General features: G+C 36.7%; 14 protein-coding genes across 14 annotated transcripts; 9 read left to right on the top strand and 5 right to left on the bottom strand.

Moving 5' to 3' along the window:
- Window positions 1–496: 496 nt before the first annotated feature.
- VCUG_01390 (uncharacterized protein) lies at window positions 497–1236 on the top strand (the record flags this gene model as incomplete). The annotated part of the gene is made up of 1 exon (XM_008076219.1): window positions 497–1236. The coding sequence occupies one exon, from the start codon at window positions 497–499 to the stop codon at window positions 911–913; it is 417 nt and encodes a 138-aa protein (XP_008074410.1). The 3' UTR covers window positions 914–1236.
- A 109-nt stretch (window positions 1237–1345) lies between these two features.
- Window positions 1346–1993, top strand: VCUG_01389 (ribosomal protein L13; the record flags this gene model as incomplete). The annotated part of the gene is made up of 1 exon (XM_008076218.1): window positions 1346–1993. The coding sequence occupies one exon, from the start codon at window positions 1346–1348 to the stop codon at window positions 1973–1975; it is 630 nt and encodes a 209-aa protein (XP_008074409.1). The 3' UTR covers window positions 1976–1993.
- A 720-nt stretch (window positions 1994–2713) lies between these two features.
- Window positions 2714–3756, top strand: VCUG_01388 (uncharacterized protein; the record flags this gene model as incomplete). Its single annotated transcript, XM_008076217.1, has 1 exon — window positions 2714–3756. The coding sequence occupies one exon, from the start codon at window positions 2714–2716 to the stop codon at window positions 3533–3535; it is 822 nt and encodes a 273-aa protein (XP_008074408.1). The 3' UTR covers window positions 3536–3756.
- Window positions 3757–4314: 558 nt separating this feature from the next.
- On the top strand, window positions 4315–4987 carry VCUG_01387 (uncharacterized protein). Its single transcript, XM_008076216.1, has one exon. The coding sequence runs from the start codon at window positions 4481–4483 to the stop codon at window positions 4853–4855; it is 375 nt and encodes a 124-aa protein (XP_008074407.1). The 5' UTR covers window positions 4315–4480; the 3' UTR covers window positions 4856–4987.
- A 40-nt stretch (window positions 4988–5027) lies between these two features.
- Window positions 5028–6635, bottom strand: VCUG_01386 (uncharacterized protein; the record flags this gene model as incomplete). Its single annotated transcript, XM_008076215.1, has 1 exon — window positions 5028–6635. The coding sequence occupies one exon, from the start codon at window positions 6633–6635 to the stop codon at window positions 5028–5030; it is 1608 nt and encodes a 535-aa protein (XP_008074406.1).
- Window positions 6636–8260: 1625 nt separating this feature from the next.
- Window positions 8261–8675, bottom strand: VCUG_01385 (uncharacterized protein; the record flags this gene model as incomplete). The annotated part of the gene is made up of 1 exon (XM_008076214.1): window positions 8261–8675. The coding sequence occupies one exon, from the start codon at window positions 8673–8675 to the stop codon at window positions 8295–8297; it is 381 nt and encodes a 126-aa protein (XP_008074405.1). The 3' UTR covers window positions 8261–8294.
- Window positions 8676–8902: 227 nt separating this feature from the next.
- VCUG_01384 (uncharacterized protein) lies at window positions 8903–10024 on the bottom strand (the record flags this gene model as incomplete). Its single annotated transcript, XM_008076213.1, has 1 exon — window positions 8903–10024. The coding sequence occupies one exon, from the start codon at window positions 10022–10024 to the stop codon at window positions 8939–8941; it is 1086 nt and encodes a 361-aa protein (XP_008074404.1). The 3' UTR covers window positions 8903–8938.
- A 600-nt stretch (window positions 10025–10624) lies between these two features.
- Window positions 10625–14384, top strand: VCUG_01383 (uncharacterized protein; the record flags this gene model as incomplete). Its single annotated transcript, XM_008076212.1, has 1 exon — window positions 10625–14384. The coding sequence occupies one exon, from the start codon at window positions 10625–10627 to the stop codon at window positions 14249–14251; it is 3627 nt and encodes a 1208-aa protein (XP_008074403.1). The 3' UTR covers window positions 14252–14384.
- A 90-nt stretch (window positions 14385–14474) lies between these two features.
- On the top strand, window positions 14475–16419 carry VCUG_01382 (uncharacterized protein; the record flags this gene model as incomplete). Its single annotated transcript, XM_008076211.1, has 1 exon — window positions 14475–16419. The coding sequence occupies one exon, from the start codon at window positions 14475–14477 to the stop codon at window positions 16410–16412; it is 1938 nt and encodes a 645-aa protein (XP_008074402.1). The 3' UTR covers window positions 16413–16419.
- A 3132-nt stretch (window positions 16420–19551) lies between these two features.
- Window positions 19552–19956, top strand: VCUG_01381 (uncharacterized protein; the record flags this gene model as incomplete). The annotated part of the gene is made up of 1 exon (XM_008076210.1): window positions 19552–19956. One exon carries the CDS (start codon window positions 19552–19554, stop codon window positions 19954–19956), a length of 405 nt encoding a protein of 134 aa, XP_008074401.1.
- Window positions 19957–20777: 821 nt separating this feature from the next.
- VCUG_01380 (uncharacterized protein) lies at window positions 20778–22124 on the bottom strand (the record flags this gene model as incomplete). Its single annotated transcript, XM_008076209.1, has 1 exon — window positions 20778–22124. One exon carries the CDS (start codon window positions 22122–22124, stop codon window positions 20964–20966), a length of 1161 nt encoding a protein of 386 aa, XP_008074400.1. The 3' UTR covers window positions 20778–20963.
- Window positions 22125–22483: 359 nt separating this feature from the next.
- On the bottom strand, window positions 22484–23241 carry VCUG_01379 (dephospho-CoA kinase). Its single transcript, XM_008076208.1, has one exon. It carries the CDS (start codon window positions 23152–23154, stop codon window positions 22513–22515), a length of 642 nt encoding a protein of 213 aa, XP_008074399.1. The 5' UTR covers window positions 23155–23241; the 3' UTR covers window positions 22484–22512.
- Window positions 23242–23935: 694 nt separating this feature from the next.
- Window positions 23936–24679, top strand: VCUG_01378 (uncharacterized protein; the record flags this gene model as incomplete). Its single annotated transcript, XM_008076207.1, has 1 exon — window positions 23936–24679. One exon carries the CDS (start codon window positions 23936–23938, stop codon window positions 24677–24679), a length of 744 nt encoding a protein of 247 aa, XP_008074398.1.
- A 449-nt stretch (window positions 24680–25128) lies between these two features.
- On the top strand, window positions 25129–26288 carry VCUG_01377 (CMGC/CDK protein kinase). The gene has a single exon (XM_008076206.1). It carries the CDS (start codon window positions 25143–25145, stop codon window positions 26016–26018), a length of 876 nt encoding a protein of 291 aa, XP_008074397.1. The 5' UTR covers window positions 25129–25142; the 3' UTR covers window positions 26019–26288.
- The last annotated feature ends 151 nt before the right edge of the window (window positions 26289–26439 follow it).

Raw genomic sequence — 26439 nt, 5'->3', positions numbered from 1 at the left:
ACGTCAGCTACAAGCTCAGTCACAGAAATTGGCTAGTTTAGTCCCAACGAATTAGAAGATACGTTTGCCTGGATGATGTAATATGTGAGAAGTAAATGAACTATTTAAATGAAGAATTAGCAGATTTTCTTACTATAATAGCTTAAATCAGCGCAAATCTTGAGTGTTAACAATTCCTGCTCTAAATTACTTATTTTTCCCACGCAACCTTTCTAAATAATAGAGCTGCAAATCATCATTCATATTGATGGCGAATATCGGCTGTGCTACTTATAATTTGGCACATATTATTAATTTGTGCGGTTGCACTCATGAGCACGGATAAAAGTCGCTAATTGACACGATGGCCGCATTTAATTTGCTATTTTTTAGTCATAAGCCTTCAACATGCACTCTAACGTGTCATAGAACCGTGTGTTTGAAGTATTTAGCATTTCTTCAGTTCACCTTTGCTCTAGACCAATCCTTTTCATAAAAAATTTTTGGTACCCTGAGAATGGCACAACCGGTCGCACAGTTAGAGAATGTCCTAGCAGAGATAAACACCTCCAAGTGCAAAAAGACGTTCAATCGTTTTAAATCGGATCGATTTAAACGTGTAAAGCCGTCGTGGCGTCATCCAAGAGGAATTGATAATCGTGTGAGGAGAAAGTACCGTGGCACGATATCAATGCCGAACAAGGGGTTTAAGACTGCCGGTGTCATCAAGAATTTAACACCGGATGGATACAGGAAGGTGATGGTGAGCAATGTTAGAGAACTGGAGGCGTTGACGTCGTTGAACATGTACTACTGTGCCGAGATCAGGCATGGTGTGGGTGCGAAGAAAAGGATCGAAATTGTGTCAAAGGCTGATGAATACAACATTTTGGTGACTAATCGAACTGGCAAGTTGGTGGAGGATACGAAGTAAAGCTCTTTTATTTGATAGATAGCTATTTGTGTGTTACGCCGGCAGTTTGTTGCATTGTGGGATGATCATATTCTGTTACCGGTTATGTTTATTGTAGTGCCGTATTCACCCTTCCATCAGACTGTGCTAGTGGACTCTAAACGGTATGTGTAAATCATACTTATCGCGTTTTATTCATAACCGCTCACACGCTGTAAGCGTAGTAGAATTGTTTAATGATTTTTAAATCTGCTGTTGGCGAAAATAATGCACAGCACGTATGATATTCTAAAAAATGTATCTTTGTGTCAATTGCTGTAAATAAAGGTCATCTTCGTAGCAAATATATTTTTACAGATCATAGCAACTGACGGTTTGCGGTTCGCTATTCCCGACATGTCTCGCTCCAGTTCAAAAATTTTTACAAAAAAATTAAAATTCTTTACCCTGAGGATGTACAAGCCGAACAGAACGTACGAGCACAATGACCAGTCACGCACGGTTGTCATTAATGCCAAAGACCATGTCGCCGGTAAGCTCGCAACATTCGTTGCCAAACACATACTGGAGGGTGTGCCAGTTACCGTTGTGCATGCCGAGAACCTCGTCTTTACTGGGCCTATAGAGCGAGGAGTAGGCCGATTTAAGGACTTTTTGAACAAGAGAAAGCTTACCAATCCGCTGCGTGGCCCATTTCACCACCGATCACCTTCTATGTTGTTCACGCGTATAGTTAAGCGCATGGTACCTAAGAAAAAATACAAAGGACAGTGCGCACTCTCCCTTCTCACGGTCCATGATAGCTGTCCCGATGATTTGGTCTCCACACACTGCATGGTATGTCCGAGGGCAATGCTCAAATACACAGCAGATCCGATTAGAAGGTTCTATTACATGAAGGATCTGTGCTTTAAGTTTGGGTGGAAGTATTTCAACGAGGTAGAGAGACAGAATAAGGCGGTTGAGGAAATAAAACAAAAGGAAAGAGAGGAGAAAGAGAAGATCGCAGAACGGGAGAGCTCAATAAGGGAAAGCGATAAGTTTAAAAGAAGAGTTGAGGAGCTGATGGCTCAAATTGAGTAAAGTTTCTACTTATTAGGATTATGATCTTAAATATTTCTGCCGAGTTAGGGAGTTTGCACCATTTTTTTGAGGTTCTAGCTATTCCCTTTAATATATCTTTTTAGAACAGATGCAGTCATGTCAAGCGTGGAGGTGCCGTTAGATTGTGTGAATGCTGTTCCATCCACTTAGCTTATCTATTCGTTGTGTTTTCTGATTCAACAAAATAACCTTGGATTCTAAGTATTAAGCATTTTTCAACAATTATACCGAATCGTTGCTCACTGTTTCGTAAAAACAAATTTTCTTCAGTCAAAAGAATAATTCAATGGCCAGAAAACAAACCGCAATTTTTGATAATATTTTATTCGACAATACACTCACCGGATACTACTCGTTCCTCTCATTGCTACAACATCTTTCAAAACGAACTGCCTCAACACGTTACCAAAAAATGCGCACTGCGATTACCGGCATCGACACGATAATTTTGTTGCAAATGACATTTTTAATGTGATATAATAGTAAATTGAGCATATATCGGTGAGAAATGACCTATTTGAGTCTTCAATCGATGAGATATGGTGCTGCAATAATCTTGATCTCTCAATAAAACGTTCTCAAGCACGTCATGTCTTTCTTCGTCGCGTCTCTCAATGTTATCAAACACACTTTCCTGGCCAACCAAGAAAACGTGGTTCTTGGTTTGTGATCCTTCCTCGAGAACAAAAATTTTGCCGATCGTAAAATCGTGCCCTAATGTTTCGTGATCGAAAATTGGTTGACATAGCAAATAAGAACGATTTTAACGCGTGGGATAAGGAGGAAATAAAAGATACTGCTCTGGAAAAGGCGATAAAGAAAGTACAGGATGACAATCTATGCATTTCGAACAACCAGTTTGAGATCAACAGCGAAAAAAGTTGGGACAAGTTTTACAGAATGCACCAGGATAACTTTTTCAAAAACAGGAAGTGGATCATTGAAGAGTTCAAAGATATTTTGAGCAGAAGAAAAATTTTAGAGATTGGATGCGGTGTGGGAAGTTCATTGCATCATTTCTTTAAGATCAATGAGGATGAAGCAGCCATCAGTTCTGCTCTGAACGAGTCACGCTTTGATATCTACGGTTGTGACTTTTCACCGAAAGCGGTGAGTATATGCCAGAAGAAATACAAGGGCACGTTTTTTATCCACGACTTAACTTCAGATGTGCCGCTTCCGACCGGATTTGACACCATACTCCTTATTTTTACACTGTCGGCCATAGAGCCAAAATACCACGCGCATGTTCTTGAAAAGGCGTATAAAGCTCTGAATCCAAACGGACGTTTGTACTTTAAAGACTACGGCGTTCTTGATATGGTGCAGCTGAGGTATAAGAGCAACAAAATTGTGGAGCAGAACTTTTACATGAGAAACGATGGAACATTAACATATTTTTTTGGCGAAGACTACTTTCGAAGCCTTACCGGTGAATTTAAAATAGTGGAATTTATGATGGATAAACGGTTATTGATCAACAGAAAAAGAAATTTGGACATGTATCGTGTGTATGTCCAGTGTGTCCTTGAGAAGTGAAATGCTGTGAAGTGGCTGACAATAACCGCTTTTGTCTGCCCCGTAGCACCTGATAATTTGCTGAGGTTCACACCAACCTCTGTTATTATTTTTAAGCAGGGCTGTCCCAATGAGTATACATGGTATTTTAAACAAAATATCGAATTATCTAGGATTGTAGGAACTTTATGATGGTATTTTGCGCCTTTCTAAACACAAATAGTGTTACCACACAATAAAACACGTTTTTTATACTTTATCGTTGTAATTCTCTGAATGAAATGATCATTCTACAAAACAGAATCAATTAATGAATTGTTACCAATCTGATCAACCACAGAGTACCAGATTTGGTATCAACAAATGCGCATGTACTCAGAGATGCTACACCAGTCCTTCAATTACTTTCATTAGCATTATCAAGCACCATGGTGCTCATCCTTGCAGATAACACGTGGAATGTTCTCTACGAGTGCTGTTGTTAAATATCTTTACAAAAATAAATTTGTAGACCGGGCAGATGATTATCTGAGATTAAGCAAAATGGTACTTAAATGGTAAGCATCGAGCACCCATCCAATATTACAGTTAATTATACCGCGAGATAACCAAAACGTGAGTAAAGCATCAATTTTTGGTAGTGGTGGTCTAAAAGGTGTTGGTGATTGATTTTTGATATTTGTGCTGCAGCACGACTGCTGTGATACGAAAACGAATTGGCGAAATGATTAGAGCACGTCGAACATTTACTCAAGAAAACGTGCTATCTCAAAGAAACGTATCATTGATGAAACAACACGTGATTTGAAGTCTTGCACAGACGGTAGCTACTCGAATGTACATCAAAACTATGCATGTGCACAAAAGTGTTCGTATCGTTTGTGCTGTAAGCGGTATGTACGCTTATTAGGAAGGCGAAGTTGTCCTTAACATTAAATTTGTTGAGCCCTTTCACACTGCATTCGTATGCTCAAGAAGATTAATGATGGAAAACTTATAAATTTTATATTTTTGGACAAAACGCCAAAGGAGGTGTTTTCAGTACCTGGGAAAACGCTCTTAGAGGTAGCACATGCCAATAAGATCGATCTGGAGGGTGCATGCGAGGGCAGTTTGGCGTGTTCAACCTGCCATGTTATATTAGATAAAAAGCTGTATCAATCGTTGGAAGAACCAAGCGATCGGGAGTATGACCTACTCGACCAAGCCTTCATGCCATGTAGCACGTCACGACTTGGATGCCAGGTAAAAGTTGACGAAAGATTGAGAAACAGCACCGTAAGACTGCCAAGAGCCACCAGAAACATGGCAGTTGATGGATTTAAACCGCAACCGCATTAGAGACATGTTATTTACAGAAAGAACAGCGAGTATACTAAAAAATATTTTTATTGCCATCCGGCTAACGTGTACGATCTATGTTCTCGATCATTCTCCGTTACATTACGAATTGCTAGGTTTTATTACACATCGTTATTTTTATCTATTTACTTCTGGTGCGTTGAATATCACGCTACATTTTCAGACATTTTTTTATGAAATATCGGACATCCTTCTTCGCTACCAATAGCGCCATTCCTTTGTTATCAATAATCTCACCGCTGATTCTCAGCTTTTTCTCCTTCTTGCCGTATATCAACGCCTTGTCTTTGTCATAATTTTCTAACAAGATTATAAATCTGTTGCTGATGCCCAAGAGATTGAAGAACAGAACGAAAACATTGTAAAGTTCTTTTATGAACACCAAATTGGTGATATTGGTGCACAGAAAGAGTATTTTGATGTTTTTCACCTGTTTGATCTTTTTAATATTCTCTTTGAAGGTGCGCATCAGCAGAAAATACACGTTATTCTCTTTGAAATTGTATGAATTGGTGTTTGCCTGTGATTTATTTCGGTTCTTGTTCAGATATTCGTCTCTTTGTTCTGAACGGCATGCATTTTCATCAAAATCCTCCTCATCATTCAAATTCTCACCGTTGTGTTCGCTGCTTTCCTTGCACATAGTGGTCAAGTCGGTGTACTTCTTTTTATGCAAGGATTGAATACAGAAATACGGTCTGCCGTAAAAGAGATAGCTAAGCATCAAGTAGTAGCTCTCTATGCCCGTTATTCTCATGTCATTGTCGTATTTCTTTATAAAAATGAATGACTGAGGCAGTGTTTGGTAAATCAAGTCTTTGTACTTTTTACACAGATTAACAAATGATTCCTTGGCCGTCTGTATGGAAATACCCGATTTTGCAAGGAATTCGTTCAGTTTTGCCTCTGATTTTACCTTGGTAAAAATCTTTTTCTGTACCAAGAATGTTATGTTGTTGTTCAGTGTCAAGTACAGATTTGTGGAGAAGAGGTACGGCAAATTTATGTCACGCTTGTAAAGAAGAGCGTTGGTTGCGTTGGTGCTATTGTCAGGTGCGCCGTAATTTCTATCGAGCACCTGGTTGGTCTCATTTTTTTCTAATTCGTACTTAAGCTCCAGTAAAATGCTATTGCACACATCGCACTCAACTCCATTCCTAAAAAACACATCATAATATGAAAAATAAATCAAGATCGGCCATAATGTCTCGTTTCCTACAAGGTTTAGCATCTTTACCATCGAATACAAGGTGAGAATCGAATATGCATCATCATTGCATTTACATCCGTTGTATTCACAGGAAAGAAAAGAGGTATTACAAGAATACTCACCGCCCAGATCTTTATCTGGATCAATTCCTTCACCCTTTCCAGCGTTTTTTTCAACCTCCTCGTCACAGTCTACCCTATCCTTTCTAATTTCTAGTGCATCTTCATCAGCCAGGCGAGTTTTATTGCCCCCGTTACGGTTCGTTTTTAGAAACTTTTTCCTGACTGCTAGTCCTACGAACAAGCCGCTGAGATCCTTTCTCGGATATAAGTCGACATAAACATGTAAAACATCATTCTCCCTCTCCGTGCTCTTTTCGACAATCTCGCAAACCGTCAATTCATATTTTATACATTCCTTCTCCAACACCGTTATCAGAAGATCCGTGGCAATTATGCTTGAGACATCGTACGCAGAGTAAATTTTTATCAATTTATTTGCCTTCATCATATTGAGAAGAGCCCGTGCACTTTTTGTAGTTACGTGCATTTTTTATTTCCAATGCTTCAAATTTTCATTTATTTATCCCCACTTTGGAGGGAAATGGCATTTCGATTCTTCGTGCAAAATTTTGATCGAAGGAATGAGCGTGTCTTCAGCAACGCATTCTCTGTTTACATACAATTTTATATTTCATAGAGTACTGAACTATGATAATGACAAATATGAACAGAACATCTCTTTAATTAATGTAAAGTATGGTATTAAACCTTTTTTATTGTTTGATAAGTTCTTTTCGTACACACTCTGAAGGATCGACATGACTTGGAAGTGTTAAAGAGATAGAATGATACGAAATAGGAAAAGAGGGTAAGAATCTATGAAAAATACAAGATTAGAATATAGGAGTAAAATGCATGCACTATCGTTAATAGGTACAATATGTTACGTCATATCGATTGATTCACCGTTATATTCCTGCACTGAAACTTGGTTAGCGTTTAATTAGCGTTTTGTTAACCAAATGGTTTTGTTCAGCAATTAAGGTAAAAGAATTGAAGATGACGCAACAAATGCGGTTCACATTTTATTGTCGTATAAAATCGATGTAAAGATGCATTTTTGGCACAATATTCATATAAAGCATGGGAAATCGAGATGAACATGCGTCTGCGTTTAAAATACTTGTTTTGCATTCCTATGCTCTTAGCCTGTCATACAAACTATGATTCGTTAGAGTGAGAAAGTTATTCATTCAAGTTCCAGTTGTTGCCTGATTTCTAACATGTTCGGCACTCTTGTCATGATTATCATTTGGAAATGCGTATTTTGGCGGCAAAAACACAAACGGGAAAATACCGGCCTGTGCTAACATGAAGATTAGAGGGCGCTACTGATACGATATATTATTTATTAAATTACAAATTATTGGTTGACTTAGCTTATTCATCAGATGAACTGTAACTATAGTTTATTCGATTTGAGCTCTACATAGTGGTCATTATATTGTGCTTTTTGGGATGCGATAGTTTTGTGGTGTACCAGAATGATAATTTTTATTGAGGAATACAGACAATGTTGGGAAGGCAGATATTTAAATATGGCCCGTGGTTACATGCACGTTAGTTAGAGAGCAAAATAACCTTACAAACGGTATGATGACATGTAGTGAAAAGTTTTTCTTTCTAAGTGACATTTGCATATTTCATCCTTTCAGACCCGACTATCCTAGAGAACTACTTCCTATCATGTACTAGAGATTTTTGGTTCGCAGCGGTATCCCCGTCTCAGATACCAAGGTGTATCGGCGACTAAGAAATTTTTGAGAGTCATTTCATATACCATCTTGTGATAGTAAAAGTTTGCTCCTCTACAAGCGTTACCTCTCTATCTGCTATATACGAGTAACATTTCATCTTATTTATAAACTCAATTGTAGCTGCCGCATTTCTTCAATATAAAAACTTGAGGAAGACTCTCGAGCATTTCCACGAATTCACCTGCCAAGAATGATTCGAATTTGAACCTTATACAAGGAAACCAGTCTCCTCGCTTGGCTGCCAGGTCCGCTAACATATCGTAAAAATGAATGAACAAGAGCATGTCCTTAAATGGCAATTCTGCATATCAAAAGATTCTTCTCAGAATTAAACCACATACTACAATCATCCGTTTAGTACACTTACATATTTTAATAATGAATTATTTTTACTTACCGCTGTTGATAACACAGCTCGAATAGTGGTCTAAGGCTTCAACAAACAATCTTTCACCAAATCCAAATCTGCTGAAAACTATTTCTGCCTTATACAGTATTTCAGGTTCACGTAATTTGAATTCAAGCTTGTTATTGCAGTATATTATCAAATCAGGTAGGCTTTGAATATCAAGGGGTTCTTGGGCGTGAAAGGTATCCAGATCATCTCTTTTCAGTATCAAGATCTTTTTTATCCCGTATTTACTCTGCAGCTCCCCAATGTCATGCGGCGGCACGTCCTTGTATGCGTCTACAATGAAAATAATGTCCGGCTTTTTAGCAAACGTTAATTTTCGTCCAAGTATTCGGTTCAAATAATATTTTAAGAACATCGCCAGGGGTCATATGAAGTTCGAAGAAATTGCTATTTGATTGTAGCAAAAGCTTTCGTTCACCTGTAATTAAAAAAATGGAAAGTGGCGTGTTCGTTTAAATAGAACAAATACGCTGAATAGAGATCAAATACAACGCATCAGTTATCGCTTTTAAAAAACATGTCTATCTATCAGCATACAATTGATTCCCTGCACGTAACAATATATATGCACCAGAAACATAATAATGGTAATAAATTGCCAACATTTATTCAACATCCTTACAAAAATGCCTCTTTCGCACGCTTCACGTCCAAAAATAAATCACAAACACATTTCAAATCGTTCACGTTAGGATCCCTTTGATAAAAACTGGCAAGAACACCAACAAGCGTTACAGCATTAATAGCGTATCTCATTCCCATATTACGTTCTATATCCAACAGATTGTTTATCAAATCGTCACTCAGCACAATTTCCTCCTCCAATCCGCGTAGCTTGAGAATTTTTTCTTTTTCCTTGTCGGTGTACGTTAATGTTTTTATCTTTAGCAGTCTGTTTTCATCAATGTCATCCTTAGAAACAAGGAGAATAAACGGAGGATGTACCAGCTCACTTATCTTGAACAGGTAGTTAAGCATTCTTTCGTCAAGAAGATGAGCCTCATCGATTATTAATGTGCTTTTTGGAATCTCAGCCTTGTTCTCTGCAATCCAATCTGTTACCTTCTCATATATAAGGTACTTGTCTGCATTCTTGTCATTATTTTCTATCAAATTCGCGAACGTTGTCCGTTTTCTCAAAATCTTTTTTTGGACTAGGTTTCCCTTCGGTGTCCCGACAATGGGCACATTTGGATCAATGGATTCGCCCGTACGTGTGGTTCCCATGCGTTTTATCGTTCCATTTACAATTTGTAGAACGTCTCCTTCCGTAAAACCAATTATTTCTCGGACAGTGAAGTTGCTCTCCATGTCTGTTGTTCTTAGCGTCATATTGTTCCCGGAAATCGATACTATTTCACCTTCAATCACGGTTGTTTCTTCCATTAGCACCACAACCTGCACCGAAAGGATCAATTTATCCAGTTCCTCCACACTTTCTATCTGCGCAGCAGAAATATAAACACTGTTTTCCGTGTCTTTCGATAGCGCTGTGGCCAAAGCTGACTTCCCCGAATTTTTCGGTCCATGGAGCAACGCTATATGAGAGCGCTCCCTTGATAATGACAGGGCAATTCTTGCTTTCTCCTGGCCAACAAGGCCAGAACCATCATGTATCTTATTGTCAACCACGCCGAGAGAGTGCACGTGTGAATGCAGACCTATCCTGTCTACGCTGCGAAGATCTTTTGATTCGATGGTCATTGGGGGTAAAGCGAAATTTTACATTATTGTTAATTTTTTCTGTTGAGTTTTCCCATGGCGGTTCTGCAAAAACAAGAGCATATTAAGATTGGCACAAGGTTATGATCGCCAAGATGTTATTAAGAAATATTAGTGATCATATGTCTTAGAATGGTGCTCGCATGTGTATTTACAAGTTGCTGATTTTGTCATATCAATCGCACTTAGCATACTATATTTGATATTTTAGAGGTTGTTTTAATGATTAGCGCTGTGCTCAAGCAGCTCGAGTGATACTTAGTTCTTCACTTGATGGACGATAAATATGTTTAAATACGCGAGTACACAGGATATAGCCGTGAAATTAAATAATTTTGGCAAATAAAATGATACATCTGTCAAAAACGTACTATTACGCAAGCACAAGCTGGTATAAATGACTCGCTGTACCGGTGGCGTATTTAAACAGACAAAGCAAGGTCGTAATAAACTTGTAGACGGAAGTTGGGCATACTGCTGATCATCATATGTTCAAAGAGTTCTCACAATGAAAAAATATTCGAATTATAAAACGTTTTGTTTCAAAGTTTTTTATATTGTTCGACATATGTAACAGGGAAGATGTCGCAGGGAACACGACTAGTGCACAAGGAGACCGATAATTCTTTGGTCACATCGAATTTTGCAGAAATTATCAAGTCGCTCGAGACAATTTGTGGAGGCAATTTCGACCTGATAAAAATCGCTAACATGGTCCGAATCAGAGAGCTGCTAGATAAAATAGACAGTTTTCTCATTAAAAGTCTCTCCAAACACGAGCTGAACACGTTGACAAGGCAGCTTGTAATTGTTATGCGACGGATCGAAAGCAGCTTTTACGCGGTACTCGATAACACACTAAGGAGTATCACTGATGAGATGCTCATTAACATTCTGAGCGTTGAAAACGGAGACGCTACGGAGCTAAAAAAAATTGAGCTGCTATTGGACTTAGGAAACAAAATTTTGGAATTATTTTTGGTTATAACGAAGTTTAACGAAAAATGGGAAAATGGGCTGATTGCAAAAGGTATTTACCAGGAAACCATAGAGAATAAGTGTACAAAGGTAAAACAGAGCATCAATCGAGATACGGCATTAGAATTAGGAAACTTAACGATGCAACTTTTTGAAAATGTTAGGAACAATCTCCTAAACGCGGCAAGTGACTTACAAAAGAACCAAGTGATTAACATGGTGGGTGTCAATCGGTATTTGATCTCTTCTTTCTGTTTGTTATGCAGTATTTCACCTAATGCTAACCACACAGTCTGCCTAAATATAGAGAAAGAAAGAATATTTTTCATTATCAACTACGTACTTAATAGAAATAGCGAATATGTCGATTATTTTCTTACGAGTTTCAGCAAAATCTGCGATAGTGATGACGAAACATCGAGTGGAGAAGAAAAACGCATCAAAGTTAAGATCTTAGACGTTGCAGGAACCGAAAATAAGGCATCAGAGCAGTATTTTACAAAGAAAAACCATAGTACAGAATCAAAAGATATGATGAAATTGTTGTACGACTGGGCATTGCGTACCTTAAACCTGGAACAGTTCAATTTTAAGAATTTTTTCAAGGACCAATTTGTAAAAAATGCTTCGAACTCTGCCATTCAGAACATAATTCTTGCCAAAAGAAACCACAAATTTATCGTTGACATCGGTAAATTCGCCATCATGAGGGTTTTCAACAACAAAAAGGTACACGATGCATTTCTGAAGACATACAACAGCAGCAATGTGAAGCACACTATTCAAGTGGTGGAGGATATGTTTAAGATCAGTCATAAATCGGGAGAGAGAATCTTAAAGGATTTGATAATAGAAAAAAGACTTCCAACGCTGTACTGTCTTTTCTATGATAAGTGCGTAGTCATCAATTCAGCATACATCGAATGCTTATTTATCTGTAAAAATCATTTAAATCATCTCAAATTTGAGATGTTGGAGAAACTGTTAGATTCGTACTATCTCACTTTCCTGATCCGCGAAAAGATAGTTTTCCAGAAACTAACACTACGCATATTGGATTACGTGCTTTTTCTGAGACAAAAACGAAGAAATTTCGATTTTGATAAATTTTTCATAAATTTGGTCGAGAAAATGGTGCTAAACCGAGAAGAAGAGGTGAAAGACCAAATAACACAAAGTTTCAGCGACATAAACTACGCTAGTATAAGTATCTCAAACCTTACGGTAAATCTCCGAAGAAAAAGCGTTGAAAAACATAAGAATCATTTGAACAACATGTCATTCGAAGTTTTTGAACGGTCTCTTTTCTTCCTTAACGCTTTTCCTGAGATCCTGCAGCACATACTACCTTTCTTACACGAGCTGCTTGTGACATTTAACAAAGAATACAAGTTTTACAGGAATTTCAAAGGTGAAGAGCGATATAATTTCTCTAACACCACTTTTGTTGATGACGATCTGACGGATACAAATGTCTATGGATCTCTGACATCGTTGCAAACCGAAAGTGTTGTGTATTTTTCTCAAATATTTAACAATAGAAATACGAGAACGATCTGCCAAATACTGAATCTAACGAGAGACTACATAGAGGAATGGAATTTTACCGACTTACTTCTCAAGCTAAATTTGAGACTGCTTCTTGAGAACGTGATTTTTAGCGAGGAAAGGAAAATGGACTCTCTCTTTCTGCATGCACTGCAAACAATATTAGACAACATCTCTGAGATAGTTAACGATGAGTCAAAATCTTTGGAGTGCTGTAAAAACCATTCCGATTGCAAATCGGAGACTAACACGGATAATAGTGCGCGTAGCGTTGATAATTCGGTATTGAGCTCAACTAGCAACAAAAACTGTCGGGTACTGGACATCATTTACACAAATTTGAGAAAAATGTTTACGGAAAAATCAGAGTATCACACGTACATGATCTTAAAAAAAATCAATTTTGAGAATCTTTATCGATTGGATGAATTTAAAATGCTGTTAGAGAAAAATGAGGACGGCATGAATGACTGTGATGCTAAAATAGTGCACAATTTTTATGGCGGGTCAAATGAAGAAAAATTTTCTAACGTTTCGTCTCTTTCAGGCAATAAGAGTATACTTGCGAAAAAACCAATCGGTCTAGGGGACAGCAACAACTTAGCAATCAAGAACAAACAAGACACTAAACAAGAAGAAGAAATAGATCAAAGCTCTGCCACCGCTAAAGGGGACAATCTCCTTAATGCTGAAAATACAACAAGCAACACGCTGAATGGACCACTAAACGCTGAAGTATTACCAAATCTGAGCAGAAGTGGTGAATATGATCCTAAAAATTTGAATATATGTGACATTGATGACACGTTCTCGAACATAACACTGAATAATCCAAAAATGAAAACGAAAATACGACATGACCAGATTCATCTGGATTTGAAAGTTGAACTGTTAACAAGCAATCAGAAGCGACATTTATTGGAGCTTGAGCTATCAAAAAACGTTTCAGATAAGGAAATTGTGAGCAAATGTCTAAGAACCTTGTTGCACGACTATAAATATGTAAGTGGATTGGTGTTCAACAGGTCAAAAGTAACAATTAGGAAAAAACTGAGCAGTTTTTGTCTCTACTGTAATCTTCACCAATATAGTAAGATTGGCGACCAGTTTCTTTTCAGAATTACGACACCGAACGGATATACGGCTTTAATCGTAAGAAATGGGCAGTTGCTGAAGATCCTGGTAGAAAAGGGTGCTGAAAATATAATACTGTTACCAAGTCCTGTCAACAATCTGTATACATTGGGATTAGAATACAACAACAAGGTCCTGAAAATAAATGTTAACGAAATTAAGCTGCCAGTCACAATTAAAAGAGCAAGCTCACTTGAGATTGGTGAGAATTTCAAAGGAATTGTCCCAAGAATTTTATACTACGAGAATATGTCATACAATGACAAATACTTTGAGAATTTGGATAACATCTCTTACTATGTTAAATATATCAATGAACTCGAAAGAAAATGCCAATATTATAACCATGATGGTGTTCTTGTCGATTCTTTGCAGCCATATTTTCTATCAAAGAACAATTTTGATGTGTGTGTCAATAACCTGATGGTTAATGTACAGTACGACTTTTTGAACAGCGAAAACTTTGCTAAAATTTACCTTGAGAAATTGAAAAGAGTTGTTGAATTCAGATCAATTTTAGAACAGTACTATTTGGACTACAACACCTAAGCCACATCGCATTTACTAACCTGTCATAGTCTGTTTCTATGATATGCAATTTTTGTGTTCAACGGTTTGCAATTTATCGATTAAAATTCTACTACACGTTTTTGTGATCAGACTATCCCATTTTTTGAGCTGGTTGTGGATTTGTTCATTCCAATACGTTTTTCACAGCTAAAGTGATCAAAGATTAAATTATTTAAGTACTTACTTCTTGGACGCACAAGGAATGCTTCTTCATGATTCTATTGAGAAGGTTGAGTACGATGAAAAGAAGCTTAAAGAATACGAGAGGAACGATTTTTTACACTACCTTAAAGTTATTTCCTTCAACTTGGTGAAAAATATTGAGTTCAGAAATTTATACTTCAAAAACAACACACATTTAGAAATAATACAGAGAATCAGCCAAACTATTACAAGGCGTAGCTGCAGATTGGCAAAAAATGAGCTGCTTTTTGAAATAGATTCTATTGACAGTTCCGAAGCGCTTGACACAGTTACAAACGCAAAGCCATTTCACGACAAATTTGTACAGTATATGAGGTCACTGAGATTTATTCTGAGCTATGTCGATGATGTGAATCACTACAAGCCCATGCTGCTGAATTTTTTGGAGGCCGATCTTGAGAACGAATGCAAAACTGAAGTTTTGAAGCTGATTTATAGCCGAATTGGTGAATTTGATCTGAGCTTTGAGTTCTTCTATCAAATGTTGTTAAACTTGGAAAGAATCGATAACTCGATGTTCAGTAGCTATAGAACATCTAACGTGCATGTTTATTGTATCAAAATCATGATATGCCTACTCAACGAAAGTACCAGCGTAGACTTCGGGCGGCTAATGGCCGTAGCAGAATACTTCACTGCTCATATGAATGTGGAACTATTAAAGTTGTACAGCAAGTGGTACTTCACCCAAAAAATACCGAAAAGAAAAAGTGAACAGCTAATTTGTTACCAGGATGTGCGTGATAGAAACTACAACTGCCTGAAAGTCCAGGGTAACAGTGACAAACGCACGATTACGGAGCACGAAATCCGGCTGTTAACGCTGGTAAGGAAATGTATTACAATAGAAAAAAAGTATGCATTCCATGTTCTTACCCAACTATCTATTGATAATCCTGATGTGCAGAACTATATTAGTCGATGCAAACTACTCAAAATGGTTTCCTTCGATCTCAAGCCACACTCCTTGTTTTGTGCATACGAGCTGAGCACATTTTCAACAAGGAATCGTGAGTTATTCCAAAAGCATCTTTCAAAAAGTGTTGTGAAGCTAATACTGCATAAAATTGAACACTTTGTTTTTGATAATGAGCTTCTCGGCGCTTTCAAGTTGTTCAAGCTGTTCTCACAGAAAATAAAGTTTCTGCAGACTGAAACACAAAATTGCCCTATTTTGGAAGTATGCTTACTGTCTTTAGAGCGCGATCACAAAAGTGAAGATATAAATCGGGAAGTTCTGTGTATATTGAGCAATATCCTGCTTAATTACAACAATTATCGAAAAATATTTATTGATAATGATGGATTTAAAATAGTTAAGAAAAAATTGTTCATGTACGATGGAGAGGTTCTCTCGCTATGTAGAAACTTTCTTTATAGCTCGACATTCCAGGAAAAGGAAGCATTCGTTAGAGAAATTCCCGCTGAATATGTCAACGCGATGTTCAAAAGACAGAATTTAGACAATTTGAACAAAACTTTTAACATTTTACGGAATCTGTTTTGCTGTAACGAAAATGAGTTGGTAAAACTACTGAAGTATTTTGAAATACAAGATTTTCCATCAAAACTGGTATATATATTGATGCAGCACTATGATTTCTTTGTAAATGGCGGGTCTCTGTACAAAGAAACCATCTTAAACATAATTTATACGCTGGTAAACTTGTGTATACTGCCGAATAAAGAAAAATATTGCATATTAGATCTTGACTTTGGTGAGGCAATCAATATGAATGACCGTGACATTAATTTGGCATTGATTTGGCTGTTTATAAACATCACTTGGAATGTTACCGAGGAAGAGATGGTCAAAAAAGTGAGAGAAAGAAATGTAGTGATGTGGATGGACATGATAGAGGGTACTGACGAGGTCTTGTGCGAGAAAAAGGGAACTTTGTTAGATAACCTGGCAAAGTTGAGATCCTTTAAGTAAACTAGTCGTGTATAATATCATTGTAAAGTGCTCATTTATGACCCACAGCCACGAGCAATTAAATATATAAAAGAAAAGTATGAGAAAATAAGTAAACGTATCTTAGACGAAAAAAGTAATTAAGTATATCATACTGCTAATATATGATATAACTAGCAAAATGCATTACTCATCCGCTATGCTCTATTTCGTAAAACCATCTAAATCCTAAAACGCGTGTATTGTACAATGAAAGATAGAGAACGCTTTGATTCGCTTCAAATCATATTTATATCAGAATGACTGATGCATGTGACTCCTTAATGATAATATATCGAATGAAGGTGTATCATTTTACAATTTAGCACGTATTTGCACTATATAATGATTGAATTACTATAAAAAGCAGATTTAATGCGGTTTTTTACACATAACGTGACTAGAAACGATAGATGTGCACAACATGCCATAAAAATCATGTAATATCATAACATCTTGCGATAATATTCCATTTCATTTGTTTAATATGAGGTAAAACTGCCGCATAGCTGTCTTCCACCATCAACGATAGCTATCAGCTGAAAGAGGAGAAACTGTAAAAGCAGATTGAGAGGTGAACTCCGCTCAAATAACGCAAGCACAGAATAGTATGCAACGTGCCATCTCTGGTAAAACCAACAATGTTGCTGCCAATACACCATCGTACGCAAGGAAAAATCGTACCGGCTGATGTAATTATAACTATCACCTACGCGGGCACCACAAAATGGTTCTTTCGCAAGAAACAGATGGTTTAGGCAGCAAATACTGCTTTCAAATGCTCGTTGTCCGGTATATATACTGCACAAAGTCACTGCTAATTAAAATATAAAGTTATTTTCACGCTCGTAATGACCGATGATGGTTAACCGATCACAGAGATATAATCACAAAAATATTGTACACAGCCAAAAATGTTTCGTATGTTTCCGCACAACTGCATATTTTGATGCACAAAATCCTTCACTCTTGCTATTGTACCGATTTAATGGTGAATACAATTCTATCCTTGGATATGCACCCACATATGCAACTCCAATCATTTATCAAACTATTTCTTATAATTCATGTGTTCAATGATTTGACGCCACTTGGTAAACTCGTTCATATCACGAAACGAAGAATGAGTCATTCGACCGCCCCTACAAAATATTTATTGCGCTGTACACCACAAATAACTTTCAATGAATAGCACAGTTAGTTTTTATCTGAAAAGCATACGCTACCATTAATGTAGCATTTACGCAACGGGCACAAATATTCGAGTTGGTCGTATGGTTGCTCAAATTTCATCGATCAAAAAGTTCATTTGACATGTTCAACTTACATATCTGCATCGGTATTCATCACATACAATCAATGAAGCAGAGAACCAATCGTAAATTTGATAAACTTATAAAATTTGCTATTGGTGCACAATTTCCTTTTTTGGATAATTAATACTTTTGTGTTTCTCGACATATTTATTCGTGTTTTGCTCAGTTTTATTAGGTTCACCAATAAAAACGAGTAAATCAACTATTTTTCATCATATTCCACGGCAGATCAACGTGTTGTAGTGCATTTTTGGTAAGTGACGAGTGATTTTAGTGAATGACTATTGGCAGCTACAACATAAGTTTGATGTGCTCAACAAAAAATGAAGTGACTGCTTCATATTGGTGAAAAAAGAGTGACATATGTTCTTAATGGTGCTTACACGAAAACAAATAGAATTTAATAAAAAAACTATATAAAGGTAAAATAAAAGATTTTATAATGGGATCAAGTTCAAGCAAGCCAGAAGGAAACAATCCAGAAACGGGCGCAAAAGGTGGGGGTAGCAAAGCGAAATAACAAGGATGAATAACTGCAGCGGGGTAAAAAATAAAACATTGTTTAGGTGAGAATTTTTGGTAATAGGAACTTTGACGGTGTTCTTTCATTTTTTATTGAAGCCATTTATTTATCTTTCCATATTAAAATGACATACTTTCCTGAACCATCGGGATCGATCGTGGACTGACCTCTGATCCATGGAAGGTGTTGTTATCCCTTTACACGTACTTTTACCCGGTGCGGTTTGAGTATCTATGTCTAAATATCATGCATGCAATTTTATCGAATTTTTCGCTTAAACCATGAGGAAAGACGCGTTTAAAACACTTTAAACAGCCGCTTATGCCCAGAACTTTGCTGTTCGCACGGTACATGTTGAAATCTAGATCATTATTCTTAAAATTCTCGTCCTTGTGTTATATGTACTATTTACTGCTACCGTATCTCGCAGCAACAACAGGGAATCTTTTTTAACTTGAGTCTTTCTGCTGAACGAAAAAGTATTTTGTAAGAGATACCTATAACGAAATAAGTTATATCGATAAGTTAAAAAAATTGGAGATAACTAAAAAGCACGAATACCAATCAAGTTATCTTACTAATTACCAGAAAACAGAAGTGACTCAGGTAATATTGGGTCATAATCTTGAACAGTGTTAGTAGACTGACGAATGACTTTGAAAGCGATAGTTTCATTTTTATTAAAATGCATATTTCGATATATTAATTATCGCTTCACTTTCCGCATGTATACTGATATTTATACATTCTGAAACACCATGTTATAGTAATACTGGAGTATAGCATCACTTGGAAGAACCGATCTCAAAGATCCGTTCATATAGTTGGTTAAAACTTAGTGCAATCGGTATGATATTGATTTCAAACAAAACATGACATGTAATGTTGTATAAAGACTGTATCAGATACCGTGTAGTGAAGCATCGTTAGTGAGCCGGAACAAAAACCCTAATAAGCATCTAATGGACTGTTGAGTGCAGTTGAATAGTAAGGCAGGCAGGTAAATCCAAATATAAGCCTTTACAACACACAAAAGCGCTGATTGGTGCCATTAATTCCTTATTGTGTGATACACAGCTAACAATAAATTTAGTTGTATTATGGAATTTGAACAGTCTTGATTGTTTACCAAGATGTTATGAGTTCACGCCCAGAATAATACGCTCATCATCATATGTCTGCAAAAATACGAGCAACTGAAACATTCGTATATCTTTTTTTGCTCTTTGTAATCACAGATCAGTTTCAGAACGAAATTCTATAACATATTTCTCAGAGAAAGATGTTTCAAAACAGAAAAGTCCCAAACTATAAAAGAGAGCATCATGGTATTGTGTTATGGGATCTTCAAGTAGTAGCCCAGAGCCACAACACGTACCTGGTCAGCCTGCCGGTGCAGCTAACAGAGAAGGGGGACAGACAGATCCGAATCCATGTAATTACCATTTGTGAAGTAGATTTAATAAAGATGTCGAGTCAAATGAATGTTAACATAAAACATATTCACTACCATGATTGTTACTCAAAGAAGATTCGTTATTCAATATTGATGTGGAGTAGCAGTATCTTTAGTAATATGAAGGTGATTATGTGGCGTGTACGCGGGTATGTTCTCGTGTTATATTGCTTGATTTTTTCCATTTTTATTTACGTAATTACCATTTACTCTTTTTCTCCGAGTTTTTGAACCGAACACTTCAATCACACCAATGTCAAGTGCATTCTTTGTGCTCGTATCAAACAGGAGTCAACCTATTTTGCTTAGCACAAGCTACCTGTTTATTAATTTCGATTTAGTTACCTATATTTCTACGATATTGTATGTTTCAACAAGTTTTATTCGTACAATTTTACCTTTTTTTCATCAAACAGGTACTTTTATTTATTTCATCGTACCATAACGCCCAGATAACATATTTTTCTGATCCACTGACACGTCAAGAATCTTTTATAGTTCAATCTTCGTTGGATATTATAAGCCTATTCAACACGATGCAGAACAAATATCCGAAGCTCAGAACGTAAAAACAAGTTTACTTACAATAACAGTAGATGAGCTCTGTGTTATCGCATTTAAATATATTAATGTAGCATCGAAAGGCATGTCGGATTGACGGGATGATCATAAACTCATAACCTGCAATTTTCTTAAGGAACCCGTAGACATGGATTATAATAATGTTTCACACAATTATAAATGCAACTCGTGCTTTATAATTACGAACTAACGCCTTCAACAACAAATAGCCATTCCAATGGTTGCTTTACACCACACCAGAAACGAATGACTGTCGATAGAATTATCGTTATAGTAAAATTAATGATTTCGATATACGCATGCTTATACGTGCTATCTATTGTTATGTTCTGCTCGGTATAAATCAATTCTTGGAAATAAATCTACATGCGATTCGTTAATAGGTGGAAGCCGAACAGTACACATCTAAATCCGAGGATTGCCCATCACAGACGTATTATCAATGTTCATATCCTGAAAATGTATCGATTGTCGGTCATCTATTTTATTAAGAACTTGACGCGTTAAGTACAAAATCATAAGAGTTTGCCACGTGAAGAAAAACACAAATACGACAATGTTTAGCCGTTCATCATGTACAATTATTAGTCAATAGGTGATCTCAGATATTTTGAAAGTTCTTCGAAGAAGTTTCGATTTGATGTTGTCGTCTCAAATTACCGTTTCACGGTGGGCGTAATTGTCTTATAACTTACGGATTCGCAGAATTTTTGCAACTCAGCATTTGAGCTATGTTCCGAATAAGGATAGTAACGAACTTCTAATCCATTCTTAACTACAGTTCCATTCTGTCTGGTCAAATTGAAACTTTTCTTTGCTTTTTTCCATCCTGTTCCACAGATAACGACTACTTTTTTAAACCTTGTTTTGCTGTATAAGATGCCAAGTTTTACACGATTTACGTAATTAAATGGTATCACCTCCATGATAGCATCATTTATATTCGTTTTAACGCACAGAAGTGGCTCCGTTTCTGGATCTTTGATTGTCTGCACATATGCCTTCGTAAACACCGGAAAAATTCTAGACGAATGCCCTAGCCTCTCTCTGATTCTTTTGCAGCAGTCCATGACAGACTTATTGATCTGCTCTCTGGTATATGCGCTGTAACACTGCATATTTGCATTCTTCTTTGTGTTCACGTTTACCTCCCAGTTGAAATAATAGGCCACACACAGAAACAACTTCTCCTTCCCTATTGAATACGACGGAAAGACATATTTTGTCTGTACTGGTGCCAAGACACTCTTAGATGTGGCTTGTGCTAAAATGTCTCTTATAACGCTGCAAATCACTTCTTCCTGGGAATCGAAATGCATGTAATTTTCGTATGTGTTGTCGTAGAAGACCGTGTCAAAGCATTTAGCATCATCATTGGGTCTCATAACACTAATTAGGTTGTGCAGATTGCCGTGTACATCAATATTAAATCTAAAATCACCGGTGTGCAGATAATAAAAATTTTGTACGCAAAAAATAAAACCAACCGCTCCGGGACAGTGATTAGCCTCAAAACACATCACATCAACATCATCAACTCGGTAAACTCTATTCATTGCCATTTCTTTGATATACTTCACGTCAACTTTTATGTTCAGCTTGACCAAGTTAGCGGTAGTAACAGAACAAAATATGTTCTTGTTGAAAGATTTTCTAAGTCCATAATAATGATCTGCATGAAAATGAGTAAGAAACGTATGACTTGTGTCTGAAACCAATAACTTATAATAATCCACGATAAAAGTAGTATTCGGTACCCTCCTATGGAACGGAACATGTTTTAACAGCGTATGCTTCGTATACTCGGAATATTTCATCAAAAATTTTTGACGGTTGTGGTATTTCTTAAAATTTCAGTCTTTAACAACGACCCGGCTCTGAACAAAGTTGGTGAAAATTTAGCGCATATTTTCGTAAAACAAGCAGAACATCCGTTCAAACAAGTTCGCACAAGTTATTTAATCATTTTAAGAATCTCTTATAATTCATACTAAACAAGACACAATAGAGATGAATGTGATGAAATCCATGATCTTTCGTAGAATAATATCCATCTCTGCTAAATAAAGTGTACGTTAGCTTTGATTAACAAACTTTGCGTTCATGGCCTCAATACCATATCAAAACTTATAATTTGTTTATATGTCGAATCCTTTTGAACGGCACTATACAATAACGTTAGACCACGATTTATTTATTGTACTTTTATCCGAGTAGATTTTTCAGTAAATACCTCGTCAGATGATACACCAAAATAACAATGATAATATAAAAGTAAATTGTGCGTCCACTGAATTTAAGATTAGCGATCTGAATCTTCGTATATTCCACAGTTCCATTGTTGTTAATAAGGAACGTTCCTCGTTTCTTCTTTTCATCGAGACTCTTTTGTGCTTTGAGTTTTTCATTTAACAAATCGTCACCATCACGCCCAATTATTCGTTCTGCCTGTATATTTTTATCGCAATAGACCACAACACTGTCGAAGAATCGATCCAGGTTGTACTCGAAAAACAATGGTATTTCCAGGAAAATAACATCTCTGAACTTAAAGGCTTCTACTAATACCATGAAAAACGTTTTAAAGATTATTCTACAGTGTAGTATTCGCTCAATCGCTCTTTTGTTCTTTTCTTTCTTGAAAACTATTTCCCTGAGCTTTGCCTTACTAAATTTGTTATTAACGCACAGTTCTGGAAATTTTTTACACAACAATTCCTTGTTGCACTCCAACACCTCTCTTGCAACCTTGTCTACATCTATTACACGATAACCCTTCTGCCTCAGAAGCGAACCTACAAGAGATTTTCCTGTCGCTATGTTTCCTGTGATTCCTATAATGTACATCAGGGGAGCCGATTTTTTTGTGGATGAAGGTGCCTCCTTTTATAACACCAATGGTTTCTTTAAACCACAGATGGTTTGTGATTTTAGATTTCATAAGTCGACAAAAAAAGCGACAAGTGTCATTTCATGTTCTGAGACGAGAATTACAACGCTGTAAGTAAAAGGGGTCACATGACACGTAGTTATTTATCCGTTTCAAATTCACATTTACAATATAGAGAGTAGCACCGGTTTATTATTACCGATCAGGATTACTATATTTTAGGATACGTATTATAAAACAATAATTATTTTGTAAATATTACCCTCCATTTCTCATTTGGCAAGTGTTTAACGCATTTATTTATTGCGCAGCGAAATATTTTTTAGGATCACCAAACATGCATCCTTGGTTCTCCGGAACTAACTCGCTTCATGGTGTTCCTTCACGTCAACTTCAAAAAATTATGCCTCTTAAACAAAAATTTGATAATTAAAAGGACCATTTTAATTAAATTTGTCAATCACAGTTGCGTTACAGGATCAGATACGAGAAGTTTCGGGCATTTTGCTGTTGTAGTACTCTGTATTTGGTAAAAAAGCTATTGTTGAATTTAACAATGGTGATTATTCATTCAACCACCAAGTGGATGAATCTTCAGCGATTCGCTCACCGATGATATCCCATTGGGCACATAACAAATTACTAATTACAGCATGTTGACCCTTATGAAGACATTCTCCTTTAATATTTCAATTGATGTAATTAAGTTTAACATTTACGAGGAACAGCAGGGAAGTGATGCACGACTTCGACAGAAAAATATGCTGGAAATGCCACACAGGGATAAACGACAATCACATAATTGATAATCTAATGGAGGATACGCCGTTCTCATTCCTATCATGTGTGGGTTGCAGTGCTAATGAGTTCATGATTAAAGAAAAACTCAATTCAGAAAGCAATAGAGGCATCGATATACGATACGAGATAAGAAATGATAATGACCTGGACAATTTTGTGTTTTTGAATAGCGACAGTGTTATAAAAATCACAAAAAACAGATTCACATACCATTATTCAAAGTCAGAAACTATTTACACCACAATGGGTAGGCTATTAAGAAAGGTTATCAGCGACCTGCAGTACTATCTAAATATTGAGATAAAAAATAGTGAGTGTGAGATAAAAGAAAAGCTATGGAATCACCTGGATGATGACGACAAGATGTACGACGATGCCCTGCTGGAGTATGAAGATTCATCATTTGAAGATGGAGACATATATTTTTGCAACGATGAAGCATCGAACGTGAACTCAGTATATAGTTCGTCTTTTTTTGAGGGAATGGAACGGAGCGAAATTGCCAAATTTAATCACAGGAACTTGGACCAGATCGTTAAGGACAAATGTTGTGAACTTTTTATTGTTGATTTTGAGGGTGTATCCAGGATATTTGGTGCTGAGGGGTTTTCTAATGAGATGGCTTACGACAATATAGATGTTTTGAACGGTAAAAATGTGCATCACAGCTGGCTGCAATAGGAATGAACGTGTAATATGCTATGAAAAGTCCTATTTCTGTGATTGGGTGCAAGAATTAATTTGTGTCAGCACCAGCTCGAAAGCAGTATTTTAATAAAATTTTTGTTGAAGGTTATTTAAATTGCTATATATGTCAGTAGTTGCTTTCTGGAAGATTGTTTCGAACAGCACGCTGAGCGTAATCTTCGATCTCATCATATATTTGAGTAACACTACCTCATTTGACCACAATAACGCCAGTTTTCAAACGATATGTGGCTTGCTTAGATCGTACAAATACCTAACAAGCCATTTGGAACATCATGAGATGTTACCAATGTATTTAACCTTTTGCTCGAGTATTATGTTCTCAATGTTTTATTTTCGTGCGTTCTTCATCCATAGCATACTGTATACCCGCCATTTATAAGCGTTTGAGATATTTTCTAGCCCAGACATATCCGAGAGAAAGTCGTTCTACCCTATGTCATTCTTTAAAACATTGCAAACATCAGAAATATCGCAATATGTGGTCAAGAAGAAGATAAATTCCGGCTCATTCGCTACTGTTTACCTAGCGGTAAGGAAATGCAGGCTATATGCAATAAAGAAACCATACAAGCAGATATCTACCAGTTCAGATGAAACGAGGAAAAGCCTGGAAAATGAGATCAACATGCTCAAGGAGCTAAAACACCCGAATATTGTCAAACTGCATGATGTAGCGATCGGTAAAGACTCACAAATTTATCTTGTCCTAGAGTACGCGCCATACGATCTGGCAAGCATGGTGAGAGACAGGAAAAATCAAACGAAAATGGAACATAAGAACTGGTTGTTGCAAATATCCAGTGCGCTTTCGTACATGCACTCCAAGAAAATATTACACGGTGATCTAAAGGTTTCCAATATTCTTTACATTGACAATGCAGTAAAAATTGCGGATTTTGGTGTTTCGAGATATATCTCTAAGCAGATGATCAGCACTGCAACCACGCTATGGTATCGAGCGCCAGAATTATTGCTCGACAAGAAGAGCTATGGTGCAGAAATTGATATTTGGAGCTTGGGATGCATAGCATATGAACTTATTTGCGACACGCTATTGTTTAGCGAGAATACAGAGATTCAAATGCTGGATAAGATATTCTCAACATTCGGATTTCCGTCCACATTAATTGCGCCTAATTTACTCTATTTAAAACGAATGGACCATCATAATTACGAATTTAGCAATATATTGAGGAAAAAGTGTCTCGATGAGCAGCAAATTCAATTTTTGGAGCAATTTTTTGTTTATGAGGCTGAAGGAAGGATAACAGCAGAAAAGTTGCTCAGAAATGAATACCTCAATACATGATAACCGCAAAAATTACCGCTCTGGTTCGTTTTTGGACCACAGCCATTCTGTTCAATGAAACATTTTGGACATTTCGTACCATCATTTGATTAGAATTAACTATTAAACTGTACTAATTATCACATAAGGTGATCATCTTCACCATGGAATTGATGACTCCGTCCTGTTAACACCAATTTAAATAGCAGATATTTTTCGCACTACTAAATAGAGACAATACAGTCACATAATTGTAATTTTGCTCGTAAATTAAAAGTTTTTGATGGTGTTCGTTCAAATATTGGTACCTGAATTATGTGAAGAAAATGCTTTAAAATATGTTTGATTTACCATTTACATACTATTTGATGCTACATTCTGTTTCTATTGCTCTTAATTTGCCATTAATTTTCAAACCTAGCATATGCTGCTTTGTTCAAAT

Source organism: Vavraia culicis (genome assembly GCF_000192795.1).
Source record: "Vavraia culicis subsp. floridensis unplaced genomic scaffold supercont1.21, whole genome shotgun sequence".
NCBI lineage: Eukaryota > Fungi > Microsporidia > Pleistophoridae > Vavraia > Vavraia culicis.
Note: the sequence above shows the minus strand (reverse complement) of the source record. Positions and strands in the feature narration are given on the sequence as shown.